The sequence below is a fragment of the Elaeis guineensis genome, chromosome 5 (assembly GCF_000442705.2).
Source record: "Elaeis guineensis isolate ETL-2024a chromosome 5, EG11, whole genome shotgun sequence".
Taxonomy (NCBI): Eukaryota; Viridiplantae; Streptophyta; class Magnoliopsida; order Arecales; family Arecaceae; genus Elaeis; species Elaeis guineensis.
The window spans coordinates 127,340,961-127,355,469 of record NC_025997.2 but is presented as its reverse complement, the minus strand read 5'-3'; the positions used below and the strand labels follow the sequence as shown (position 1 = coordinate 127,355,469).

The following is a 14,509-nucleotide window of genomic DNA, read 5'->3' as shown; positions in this document are numbered from 1 at the left end:
AATTTAATTGATAAACACAATCCGCATTTGGAGAATATATTCCCCCGAGGCAATGTATGTTCATTCGGAAAGTGTGTATTTATAAATTCTTAATGAATACATCCCTGTTTTTTCCCGGCGGTGCCGGGAGGGGTGTTTTGACGGTTGTTCCGGTTGTATCTTTTGCGAGAACGAGTGATCGATGTTCTTTTGCGACATTAACCGTTGGATTGCGGCGCCCAATGCCCGCATCCATCGACTGAACGGCTCTCAAAGCGACTATTGCGCCATCCAACGGTTGATATTGCGAAAGAAGATCAATCATTCTTTCGTGCGAAAGATACAAGCCGGATCCACAGTTGCTTTCCGCATATAATGTCTTGGCTACCGATCACGGCATTGCGCCGTCAACAAATTCTTCTATCGTCTTTAAAAACACGGGATCGGCCTCCCACCGGTTGGATCCGGATCGAGCTCGCTTCCCATGGACGTGGTGCAGGTCTCGTCGGCCCCCCGGACTGTTGAGGAGATCTACAAAGACTACAGCGGACGCCGCGCTGCCATCGTCCGCGCCCTCACCACTGGTCCTCTCCTCCCCCACCTCCTTCTCTAATCCCTCTTCCTTCGATCTTCTCCACTTTTTTTGTTGCTGTTGTGTTGTGATATTTTCTTGTGATCTGTTCTACTCTCAGATGTCGATGAGTTCTATACGCTGTGCGATCCGGGTGAGTTTTTTTTTTTTCATTTTTTAAAATGGATATAAGTTTGAGATCAGGGTTGTTTCGGTGATGGATCTGGTTCTTGGAATCGAGGGATTTGGGTGTCGGTTGATTTGATGCAGAGAAGGAGAACTTGTGCTTGTATGGGCATCCTGGAGGGATGTGGGAGGTGACGTTGCCGGCGGAGGAGGTGCCGCCGGAGCTGCCGGAGCCGGCGCTTGGGATCAATTTCGCGAGGGACGGGATGAACCGGAAGGACTGGCTGTCTTTGGTGGCGGTGCACAGCGACTCGTGGCTCCTCTCTGTCGCCTTCTTCTTCGGAGCCCGCTTCAATGGCAACGAAAGGTAAGCCATAGGCTTCTTGATTTTTCTATTATATTTTAACTGCGGTCTCTAGGGGGGTTAGATTGTTAGAGCTCCAAGATAAGTCGAATAATTTAATGCTTTTCTTTCTTTCATCTCATATCTGTGAAAAGTAATTTCTTTGGATATTTATACAATATGTGTTATTGCATGTCAAACAGAGAAAGAAGGAAGAAAACACGTGTAAATTTGGCTTTAGAATGAGGCTGGGGATGCAGAGACTCTGATTGCTGGATTAGGGTTAGGCAAGTTATGATTTATGTGTTAGATCTGATTTGAATGGGGATATGTAGACTGATGATCCCCATATCCACAAGTTCTCATCCAAGAATATAAATTAGAATTTAGATCCTTTTGTTGATTTTGACTTGTTGAATACCATCATTGTGCAAGACTATCAGCTTGTAGGGAGCATGCTTTCCTTAGTGAAAATGCATGCTTGATTGCACACAAACCTATTAGCCTGTGATTGTATCCAAGGAGAGGCTTAAATATCCTTTGCTGTTTGAAAAGGATGCTTTATCCATTCTTTGAAAAAATATGTAATCTGTAGCTTTCTTGGGAGTGTATATTTTTCCTCCAGAGAGGATAAGGATTTCATGTAATGAGTATGGCGGTCCTTAGTAATTTTTTGTTGATTAAGTATTCCATTTTCTTGAGGTGAATCCAACTTGCTGATCCAATTGGGGAGAAGGAAACTTTGCTTAACCCATTTTACTCGAATCTTTTGAAAGAAATTTAAATAAAAGAAAACATTAATAAAAGAATGGCTTACGTCCCCTTGTTTCATTGATGCTAATAAAATCGAAGTATATAGCCTTTACTGATAATGGTGAAGTTTGTCCTTGCACAATTTGGATCACATTCCTCTCCTAGTTCTAATAGGGCTTATTTTTCTAAAATAAACATGATTAGCAAACATAAACTTAAAAAAATCAAAGTCTTACAGGAAATAGATCTCGATTTCTATATCAAATTTATCTTTTGTCACTCCATTTGATTCTTCTCGGTTTAGGAGATATGCCCGGTCAAGATCTTTCTCGAAATGGAAACTTTCAGTTTGATCAGTCCATTTCAGAACCCAAATGATAAAATTTTGGTTTGTTTTGTCTCTCCATTTGATTCTTCTCGATTTAGGAGATACGCCTGGTCAAGATCTTTCTCGAAAAGAAACCTTTCAGTTTGATTTGTCCATTTCAGAGCCCAAATGATAAAATTTTGGTCTGTTTCAATCTCTTAAGGGGTTAGCTCTATGTTGTAGATATTGAAAAGTTACTTGGATTGAAAAAAAAAATCTCAATTGAGTATCATATATCGAGTTATGGTCTTTGAAAGTTGACATGCCATTCGACTTTTCAGTGTGTAGATCTCACTCATGGACCCTATCTAGTCCTATCCATATAGTCAAAGTGGTCCACATCGAGTCTGATAATCCTCTTGGATCACTTACTTTTCTAATTTGTCCACTTTGGTGGTTCTTCTTGTTGGGAGCATTTGGATACGATTATATGAAGGTTTTTGACTCCTAAAGAAAGGTCTAATTTCATGGTTGTTAGACTAGAAAGATCCACAATGTTAATAACCATAATGCCATATTATGGAATATTAAATCTTTCAGAGCATAAAGGATATTCATACTTTAGAGGAGATGAAAAAGATATTTGGGGATTCTAGGGTACAAGATTATGGTTTATAGGTAAACTATTAGTATTGGTCTCAAGAGAAAAGGAAAAAGAGATCACAAATAGAGAGATATAAGATGTTACAGCTGAAAGACTTTGACAATTACAATGTTACGTTCTTTCACAAGTTAGATGGCAAATGACAAGACAATCTAATGGCCAATGATAGTAAATTGAAGATCCAAAGGAAATTTCTAAATGAAACATGTTTTTGACAGAAAAGGATGGAATACTTTGTTTAAGACTTGTCTTTCACAAAGTATATGAAGCTTAAAAGCTGTTAGCATAACTAGTACAAGATTGAATGAGTAGGAAGTGAGAAGGATCATATGAAATAAGAGAAAGTCAAGGAACTCAATTAATTGATTTGGAGATCAACATTAATCTTCAGAGGGTTGAAGTTTGGCCGACAACTAGTTGCAAAATCTTCGATTATTCCTTTGTAGAAATTCTCTTTGGTTTTGTGCTACCTATTTCTCTCCAATCAATAGGCAAAACTTGATGTTGGTGGTAATATTTTTGTCAAATTCTTGATGACCTTGTGAAAGTCTTCATGGATTTTCTCAAAGGGAAATATGTGGTAGAGTTGTGTTTGGCAATTTTTCCATTTTCTGTTTATAAAACATGATTTCCATGTTTGCTGAGAAAAGAAACATGTAAGGCAGTCAGTTTTCTGTATTTAACAATTGAAAAGAAAAGGATTGGGAACACTGAATATCACTTCTGTTTTAACTTATCAAACATACTTCTATATTAGTGTGTTAAAACATGAGATCATGGACTGGAAAATCGTATATTTGGTGAGCAGTGAGATAGGAGAAGGGGAAGATGCAAGACAAGTGATTAAGGCTGTCGGAGGAAGATAGGTTTCTTAGATTAGGGCGCTGGATGCAAAAAGAGAGAAGGAAGAAAAAAAAAACTTTCAGAACATAAAGCAGCAAAATTTCTTGAACAAATAGGGCCTAGTTGTCCCCTTCCAAATTTTAGTTCTATCTGAGAGTTGTGACCACTTACACATGAAGCTCAGTTGAAAGAGAAGTATGATCCCATGTTAACTGAAGCTCCCATCAAAACCATTTGATTATTTTCCTTATGCAAAGTGTAATTGATCCAGGCATCTCACTTCCCTGAAAAGTCCTTAAGGTCTCTCGCACCTCTGATGCCTGCCATCCCTTCCATACTGCAGCTCTAACCTTAGCTTTACCATATATCGTTCCACCCACAATCACTCAAATCGGAGTCTGCAATTAAAATTGCATTTAATTTAGAAATAGAGCTAATAGAAAGGGTACTTTATTTGAATAATAGAGGGTGTTGTCTGCAGAGGGTTTCAACACCCCCCCCCCCACAATAAAAAAAAAAGAAGCTAGTTTGTTGAATAAATTTGCATCTACAATGCCTTCTCACCTCCTGGTATATCTAGTAAAAAAATGGACTATCTTAAAAGAGTTGAAATCTAATGGCGATGGGAGACTAAATGGAGATATTTGATTGTATTTACCTTGGATTATGCTTCTTGGGGGGTATACCAAGTATCATGTTTCTTAATAATTTTTGTTCTTTGAAGGAATGTCTCCAAATAATTGATATAAATGGATGATAGTGGCAATGAGCATTGTGTCTCTGAAGGATTTTGTTTTGCAAATGATTGATTTTAAAGGAATATATGTTTGAGCATTTTCTTACATGGGTTATGTTCCATGAGGCAAGTGTTTTGGGGATGTTGCCTCTTGATCATTGTTTGCTGATTATTATATTCTTAAGAATTGTTTTTCAAGCATTGTATGAAAGTCACCATCACAAAGATACTCCCATTATTGTTTTTTTACATGACTTATTTGAAGCCTTTTATAGTCAGCACACAAGTTCTCATGTCAGTAACCATTAGTTATACATAGGTGTTGGCAGTTAGCTGTACATCTAATCCCAATGACGTATGCCAGTTGCATGTTTAGGAAGGTTGTAAATTGTTGAAATTACTGAAGCTTAAAATTTACAACCTATAAACACTAACAAATAAGTAGAACAATTCTAGCATTATGCCAAGATCTCACACGAAAGAATCGCATAGCTGATGTTGCATGTTTCTATTGCTCCTTTTTGGATTTATGCCCTGTTTGTCTTATCAAATCATTTGTTAAGTTATAAATACTAGCATGTAGAGTTTGCAATTGGAAAGGGTTATCAGTATACATTCATTTTCTTGTTCCTATATTTTTTTTTCTGGAATTCCATTGTAGAATAGACAAGAGTCAATGTAAAACGTTGTAATGAATGTAAACAAAACCAAGATGGTGGTACTTAACGCATCCTTGTGGAGAGTTAAGCATGTTGAAATTGTTGCTAGTTGAATTCAGAAACTTTTTAATGATCCATGATGATCCTTTAGGTTGCTCCTTTTTCTTTTTTTGCATATGAATCTTAATCCTAGAGGTAAATGCTGGTCTAAGGAGATATTTCCATGCAATCCTTGAGTTCATATGATATTTCTTCTAGTGATGGTTTATGGTGACCCTTGAGGTTGTTTGATATTTTATAAAAGGGTCTATGACCGTAATTCAGATCATCTAATATTTTTCCAGTGATGATTAATCTTAGGTGATCCTTAAGGTCATCAAGTATCTTTTAACGATGGTTTGTGGTGACCATTTACGTCCTTGATATTGCTTTATCAGTCAATTGTGACCTTTATATGATTATGATAGATGGCATTTGTTGTGCTTCATATGCTAAGTTCCAAGCTTTTGCTTAGTCATACTTGGCAATGAAAGTGACAATATAGACAACAAGTTTGAATTACTTGAATTGTTGTGCTTGTTCCCATGTTCTTTGGACAATGTGTTTTTCCAGTATATCTAATTCTCCTGGGATCCAAGTCATTTCCCATGGCATGGAACATGTAATATTGACTTGTAGTTTGGAGATTAGATGTTACAAGTAAGAAATGCCTTCAATAGTAGTCTTGAAAGATGGGTGGTGGTAAAAATTTGAATATCTCATGCTTGATCAGAACGTATATTGACTTTTGATTGTATTTTTTCTCACTTTTGTGCTGGATGGTAAGGATTTGAGCAACCATTTTGGAATTTTCGTTCCTTTTTTCTAGGGGCAAGCTCTATTTCCAGATTACTCAATATGGAACCTTCATTTCATGCTTTAGTTCTTTCCTGATAACTAACATAATTCTCCCTTTTCTTTATTCCCTAATATGAGTTATGTTCTTATCTCATGCAATGATAACTAACTTAACGTTCATTGTAGAGTTTGCCCCTCTTTCAATTCCGCAATTCATGAAGTACTGTTGTCTGATGTGATAAAAAGTTGACTGAGATTGGCTGGATAAATTTAGTTGTCATGATGTGTTTCTATTTGGAGCCCATTCATATGTGTTAAATTGTTACCAATGGACAAGACGTAAGAAAACTTAAACGGGAGTTGTGGAAAGAATTTGATGACCCTTGTTTTGATAGGGGATTTAGCCATTGATAGACTCAATGATGAATTATTTCTATAATCAACTATGGTGTTATAGTTTCTACTAAATCTTCACTTTTTATCCTAATGGTATTGCAATGTTGAGTCATTTTTGAAGGTGTTGTTTATGTATTTGAAAGGTTTTTCATCAATTGTATGGCATGTTTGTTGCTATGCGTCTTACTGCTCTTTCAGTCTTGAGAAGGCTTATACTTGGAAGAATATGCAGTTATGGCTGCATCATCATGTCAACAAAATCTTTAGAATAAATCCCTAAGGTCTTAATTGAGATGTTAAAAGCAGAACTTGACAATTTATCGTCGATACAAGTAATTTTAACAAGAAGCAATCCATTTCAATATTTTATCAACTATATATGAAATTTGGTGCATAACATAACACATACCAATATTCTTTTTCTCCCCCCTTTATTAAGGTGGGGTTTGGAGGGGATTTGGGAAAACCCATGATGCTGGACTGTATTTTTTCTGGTTGATGATTAAGAGAATGGAATTTGAAGGTGACTAGATCACCTTATGCTATGCAACCTATTACATTTGGTTGGCCAAGAACCATAGACTATTTGAGAACACTGATAGAGCCCTGTGGTGATCATTGTGAGAGTTCCACTCCATGCCTTGGACTTCATTCAAGCTAGAAATTTGAAGGGGTCATTGATAACTATTGAAATCTAAGATTCTTTACTTGTAGTTATTGTGCCTTATATGGTTCATTTCACTTGGGAGCCCCCATCCCCTAGCTTCCTCAAGATAAACTTTGATAGTAATGTGAAGAATGAAGAGCAGGCTGGTGAAGCAGGTTCAATTATTCGTGACTCTAGGTCATCTTTGGTAGCTGCCAGTGGGTCCTCACTTTGTGGGATGATGGTACTATTGGCCGAATCAAGAGCTGTGTGGGAGGGATCCATCTTATGGGCTGACAACATAATCTTGGAAGGGGACTATAGCATGGTCATCTCATGAATCAATGTAGGGATAGAACATCTAGGCGTTAGTCATCCCTTGTGGGTGGATATTTGGATTTCACGTTGAGCATCCCTCATGCGTGGCTAGACATGCCTATAGAGAGGCCAACAATATTGCTGATTGGGTCGCTATTTATGTGGCCGACTATAGTGGCACTGCACTAATGGAGGCTTCTTCAGCTTTGCTTGAATGATTTCAGGACATTGTAGTGATTGATGTGAGAAGTTGTGTATACTCTAGGGCTTTGTAAGGCAGACGTTACAACAAAAAAAAAAATATGATTGAATTGGTGAAAATATAGTTGCATCCTTGTTGTTAGTTGAGGTTCCAAGAGGCGAAGGGGTTTGGTGAAAAGTATAGAATGAAGATGTGTGGAAAGGACAAAAATGCTAGAGTAAGAGAAAAAATTGAGAGGAAAAAATGTCAAATTTCCTTTATTTTATTCAGATAATAGGATTAAAGAAAATACATATGGAAAAGTTTTGATTTTCAAAACAATATTGATGAGTTGATCATTTCCTAGATGCAGAAAATCATGCCAGATTTTGGGGCAATATCCGGGTTTTTGGAGATAAATAGAGGAATATTTGCCTTGTATAGCAGTAATATTTGGTGATTCCAAGGCTAAGATGAATTAGTCAATTGATTACTTCAGATAGAATTTTGGAAGGGAAGCTGGCTTGAAAGGTCTGAATTTTAAGGAAATATTGTAAGTTGTGGAATTGTAGGGCCCATGTAATTTCAAGAGTGGATGTATGAAACCAAAACTTAATATTTATTTATTTACTTATTTATTTATCTGATTTATATGAACTGGTGTATGCTATAGAGTTATACAAGCTGGAAGCTGGAAGAGCTAAGAAGTATGGGGATGGAGTAATACTAGATGTTATGGAATGACAAATAATAGTTTTTTTTTTTCAATTAAACAGTTATTGGATTTTCAAAGATGATTACAACTATGCAATAATTTAACATGATGGATTGTAGTTGTTCTTGAGAGAAGTATGTGGTAATAGCTGATGGTTGTGACAAAAGAAGACTCATGAAAACATCTGGAATTAGAGACTAGAATGTGACATTTGGATTATGAACTCCAGTACACAATGGTGGATTCCAGTTTGTTTCTAATTTGTCTAGAACTTGCCATGTTTGAGTCATGCGGTGGAGACAGATAAACCCCTGTTGTGCCTCACACACTGCTCGAGTTTTGCTTTTAATAGTAGAAGGGATGAAACTTCTGCTGAGTTCGACAAACCCACTCAAAATTGAGTTTGATTCAGATATCTGTACCCTTGATAGTAAGATATCATATCCTTACCATTATAGTACTAGAACACTGCTTTTTGGTGAGAAACAATATATAGAACTTCATTTAGATACATATTGACATGGAAAAGACATGATGGATTAGACATTATGTTGATGTTAGCGGTCAGTTGGCTGTCTGCATCCTGCTTTATATTTTTATTACACTTTGAAGCTAATTTTCTTTTTCTTGTTTTTGGTAGAAATCTGTATGGCACATCAAAAAGATGAGTAAAACTTGAGCACATGCTTGGATAGTTGGATAGGTTTACTAATTTTGTTATTCTGGATTGCCACATAAAAGTATGATATTTTTAGAACTTGCAGAAAAGAAATTACAGGATTTTGAAGGATAAATAAAATGAAAGAAAAGTTCACAGCTTTCCAGTCAAAATTCTACTCAGTTATTGATGAACTAAAGCGTTAAGTGCGATATCTCAAATAAGTTTAGCATCCACACACTTGCTTATCTCCAGGTAAAGTTGCAGGCATGTATCATAGCTGTGACCATGAGTGCATTTAGACATCTCACAAAGTAACTGGTGCCATGTACTTGACCATTACGATGCAATGCAAACTTGCCATTTCTGAAAGATCAGATTGCAAGCCATGTCTACTTTCTTTGTCCTACTGCTACTATATTATTTAACTTTGTTGTGCATTTTGCATGTAAAATTGCATTTCCATTGAAAGACATATATTCTCCTCTGTGTTGTGATCCTAGGCATGCCTTCAAGAGGATATCTTTGCATGTGACATGCTCACCTATTTCAATAATTAATGATATTTAAGCTGCTGTGTTCCCTTTTGTTTGGGCGGGCATTCGCTCAAGTATGCCTTTTCCCCCTTTAATGATTCAGATTGCCATTTTTTAATATCAATGGTTCCATACAAATTGACACCAATTTAGTGTTTATGATGTGACAGATACTCGGCAGGTTGCTGTGCCATAATACTTTTCAGACCCTTATGCACATTTAGCACTGATTTCATTCACATTTCCAAGTCTACCATAGTTAAGGTTGTCTGGCAAAATCCCTCGCACTCATACTACTTGCATAATCTTCCACCAGTTGGAGGCCTCTTTACTGAATATTGCATTCTCTGTGTACGATGCAATATGAATTGATCTTGTTCCGTCATGATGGAGTCAGCTATAGAGCTCAAATTTAAATTAAGAAAGCTCTAGAAAAGCATTGAGCTTTTACAACCAGCTGTCTTGATGCGAAACTTCCTTGCATGTTCTTTGCTACCCACACTACATGACATCAAACACAACCAAGATAAATGGTTGAATATGGCCACAAGCATTTTCTTCGGAATTGAGTGTCAGCATTGTTCAAGTTTCAACAAGCCACCGTGAATAGACAGTGAAATTTTGGACCAATTAAACAAGAGTTATGCTAGACAACTGCAGGTCCAGACAATAATCCTGAACAGTCAGAATAAGCGACAAAAACTTCTGCTTTTAGATGGACACCTTGCACCCAGGCAACCCCTAAACAGGCACTAACCCTGATTTTTCAGGATTGTGTGTCCGAGCTCGTACTAGTTCTTAGAATTTGGATTAAAACAATAAGACTGAGGTCATCATTATCCAGTGATCATCAATTTCTAGATAAAAGGGCCCAATGACTATATTTTATTAATTTAAATTTGTCGCCTGATTTCTACATAGCTCCACGAGCAAGATGTTATTAACTACCATACTGGGATAAAATATGTTTGGATCAGAATTTTCCCTGTTTCAGTATAAGTTCACTTGACAGTCTGGTCACTGTGTACACTTTGTTTCTTTCTTTTCCTTGACTGCCAGCCTCAATAACATGGCCCTCATATATTTGTTTGTATTTTTTTCATGTTTTTCTTGATCCTTAAGATTTCTTATAAAATATTGAATTTAGGTATATAAAAAGGTCCGAGTCGCATCCTGGTTATCTATGTGAGATTTACGTTGTAAAAAGAACCAACTTCAAGGTATCTGTGTCTGGAGGGGTTGACTCAGATTCATAAGAATTGGTGCTAAACATGAAGCTGTAGCTTGTTTGTATTATGTAGTTGAGCTTTTCTTAAGATTAATTAATATTAGCTTAGCATGGAAATAGGTTAGCCCTAAATAAAGAATTGGATGTCAATTTAGTTGTTTATTTTCTACAAGAATTTATGTGACTTGGAGCATATGTAGCTGATGAAGCAGAGTCTGTTCAGGTTTCTCCCAAGTTTGTATGGAAAGCTTAGCTAATCTGCAATGATCAACTGCAGTACGTGCATATGGTACCTGATCTTTCAAATATTTTAGCTTCTGGTTCATATGTGATGGATTTTAGATTCATCGTGAGTGTGAAGAGTAAAAAGTGTTGGGCAGCTGTTCAGTGTTGCAGAAATTTGCTAATGAGTGCTAAAAGCATGTTGGACCAACCTTTTGAGCTTATAGATGGTTGGATGTCAAAATTGCCTCAATTGTTGCTAGTCTATTATCAAGTTAATCAAGGTATTTGCATGACAATATATATTTGTAAACTAAGCATTCTAATTTAATGGTTGTTGTTAATTGCTGTTATTACGTTTAAGTTTCTGGAAGCCTATCTGACCTAACCTGCACCTTAACGCACATGGCTGCAAGAACTATGGGACCTGATTCTGTTATTCTTCAAAACCGACAGAAAACGTCTGTTCAGCATGATAAATGAGCTGCCCACTGTATTTGAAGTGGTGACTGATAGGAAGCCAGCAAAAGACAAGAGTGGTGTAGACAGCGGAAGTAAATCCAGACACTCAACCAAGGTAAGATATCTTAAAATTAGTATTTATCGGTTTTATTCACTTTTCTTAATCCATTCCCTTTTTTTCAGCGATCAAGTGATGGGCAGTCGAAAAACAATTCAAAAACAGTTGACGAGGGGTATGGCGAAGACGATGATGAACACAGTGAAACCCTCTGTGGAATTTGTGGTAGCAACTACAGTTCAAATGAGTTCTGGATTGCATGTGATGTATGCGAGAGGTGGTTCCATGGGAAGTGTGTGAAGATAACACCTGCTAAAGCCGAGAACATAAAGCAATACAAGTGCCCCAGTTGCAGTTCCAAGAGAGGAAGGCAGTGACTGATTATCTTGTCCTTCTATACTGACTTCTTAAGCTGTTGAGTTCATGTTCTGATCAATGGTAGTATGTTAGGGGGTTAAGGGTTGCTTGTTATTATAATGTTATAGTGGTTATACTGCATCATGATATAAGCTATAGCAACATAGGACTGTTCTAGAAAAGGATCTCTTTCAATTTCGAGGTGCTTGTCTTGGGACAATAGAATAAAAGGCATGGTTAAATACGGTCTTTGTATGTAATTCTGTCCTCTGAGTACTCGACTGCTTCAGAAGTTCTCGTTCTCCTAATGGATGTTGTGTTCTGTAGATATCTTGGCGAACATGATGGATGTAACGGGCATGTTTGTCTCAAAGCTGCTTGGTGGTTGCATAAATGCCAAACATTTCACTTGCTTTGGTGGTCTTCTGGACTAGAATAAAAGAGTGATGGACGTCTGTAGCAGACTCTGGTGGGAAAGCACAAAGGAGACGTGGCTACGAGAAACATAAAGCAGTGCCATGTTGTTTCGAAGTAGCGAGCAAAGCTAAAGCTTTACCTGGTAAGGATCAGTCCGCCGGTCCAACATAAGAAAAACAAAAATGAAAAGAGGGGTTGTCACAGGAAGATCAAAATGGAAACTCGATATCCATTTTCCTGTTTCCTGTTTGAGCATGTGGATTTGGTGCAATTTATGTGATCACCAGGTGTACACATCTGGTTTTGCTAGGATTTTTTTTGATACCGAAGTTCACAGTGTTTCAGCTAAATTTGCGATTAAAAAAAAAAGAGAGCTTGTGATGGGATTGGGTTGGGTATCTTGTTTGGCAAATGCTTTAGATAATGTTTTCAGCGTGACAAAATGCATCATGTGGTATGATTCCAGCTGGAATGTAGGGCAAAACTGATTTGCAGTTTTAATTTTATGTTACAGCATTATGCTGATTTTGTGACCTAGTTTGTAAGTTAAGACTGTCAGAGTACACATACACTGTTCGAAAGGGGACCCGAGGTTTTAGATTTTCCATGAATTTTGATGTCTTTCCATCGTATGTATTCTTTCTATCAACCATATGTATTTTAGGGTTGGTTAAGACAGGGTTTGATTTGTTAAAAAATAGTTGAATATTGCATAGCAGAGTTGGATTACCAAGTGAAAATTTCAGGGCTGATTGGTCATGGATGATGTCGATGATGATGATAAGCTCAACTGGAGTTTTTGTGTGGTGTAGGAGCGGCGACATTGAGACAAGTCAGATTGGATTAGGATGGAACAAATTAAACTATCATGTACGAGCTTGATTTATACCTATCTTGACTATTATGATGATGAAAGGATTGCACTTCTAGGAATGATGATGATAAGTGGCAATGAGGCAACTTAGATTGGATTTGGATAAAATAAATTAAGACTTTCATTTATGAGCTTGATTTATTCGTATCCTGACTATCATGATGATGAAAGGAGATCAATATTTGCATATTGACGTTGGCGGAGTGGCTATAGGACAACTTGGGTTGGATTAGGATCAAACAAATTAGAATAATATCATTTGCGACCTATGACGATGACTACATGTGGATGCCGGCGTTAGAGTGGCAACGGAACAAGTCGGACTGGAGTTGGATCAAACAATGCAGAATTGTATTATTCATGAGCTTGATTTGCATCAGTCCTGGCATCGTGTCAAAACTCATAGCAACAGAAAAGCACTACACTATATACGACGTACTAAAATATGGTAAATGTTAGGATACCCAAATTGAATCACCAAGTAGTTAGCATCTTAGTCCTTTCATGATATAAGCATGAATTAAAAGTTGGAAAAAGCATCCCAGCGCCATTCAACTCCCTGTGCGAAGCGCAGTGATTGGTGGGCTTGTACATGGGGCCTGCTTGCCATGGACACAAACCCCGTATGCTACACCAATCCAGGCTCTTAGGTGGACTAATGCTGAAGGTGAACTGTGCAAAGGAGCAACTTTTTCTTTTTTCTTTTTTCTAAATAAAATAAAATTTTGGTTTTTTGAAGTTTAGTATGATATTTTAAATGATCCTTTAGGTTCAAAAAATTTAAATTTGGTCTCTCTATTTTCTAAACCATTTTAATGTGGTCCTTCCTCTGGATTTCAGCCACTCTCATTGAAAAACCTTATACCTGTGCATGTATGACTTAAACTAGTGTTTATATGATAAAAATTGTCTAAATGAAGATGACATGATATTAAGTCTATGAGATGTAATAGTCAGAAATCAATGTTCGCAAATGATGTACCAACGAAGATGACATGATATTAAGTCTATGAGATGTAATAGTCAGAAATCAATGCTCGCAGATGATGTGGTACATAGATGATATAATATGGCATATGAGTTGTAATAAGGCATAAATGATGACATTTTTTATTTGATGATGTGGTGCATGGGTAATAATATGATATATAATTGATGATATGACATATAGATGATAACATGGTACATGATGAGAAATTTTTTGCTAAAAAATATCCAGTTATTGAGTATCATTTTATCATCAATATACCACGTCATCACCCATAAACAATAAATTAAGTTTTTGATCCTCTATTTTTCACAATTATTTTTATATGGTTTTTATATTTCAAAAATCTTAATTTGGTCCTTTGATTTTAAGTGTGACTTGATATAAAATAAATATGAAAAAGATAGTTCAAACTAATATGAAGAGATTATACACACACACACACACACATATACACACTAAAAATAAAAAAATAAATTAAAAATATATTATTTTATTGTCAATTCTTTTTCACTTTCAATCATACTCTTGCCCCTATCCTCCTTTTCCTCCTACCTTTCACCAAAGCAAACATAAATATACATGATGGAAAAATATCTACATCACCGTGATCATACTTAATAGGCCATTACATG

At 36.6% G+C, this 14,509-nt stretch overlaps 1 protein-coding gene across 2 annotated transcripts; it reads left to right on the top strand.

Annotated features, from left to right (window-relative positions):
* The first annotated feature begins 353 nt into the window (after positions 1 to 353).
* Positions 354 to 11,923, top strand: LOC105045833 (PHD finger protein ALFIN-LIKE 1). 2 transcript variants are annotated; one of them, XM_010924255.3, is made up of 5 exons: positions 354 to 563; positions 672 to 704; positions 821 to 1,043; positions 11,175 to 11,295; positions 11,364 to 11,923. In XM_010924255.3, exons 1-5 carry the CDS (start codon positions 464 to 466, stop codon positions 11,613 to 11,615), a joined length of 729 nt encoding a protein of 242 aa, XP_010922557.1. In that variant the 5' UTR covers positions 354 to 463; the 3' UTR covers positions 11,616 to 11,923. The 2 variants fall into 2 exon arrangements, with proteins under 2 accessions (XP_010922557.1, XP_029120617.1); XM_029264784.2 differs by lacking the exons at positions 354 to 563; positions 672 to 704; positions 821 to 1,043 and adding an exon at positions 10,768 to 11,002 and having other exon boundaries at positions 11,135 to 11,295.
* The last annotated feature ends 2,586 nt before the right edge of the window (positions 11,924 to 14,509 follow it).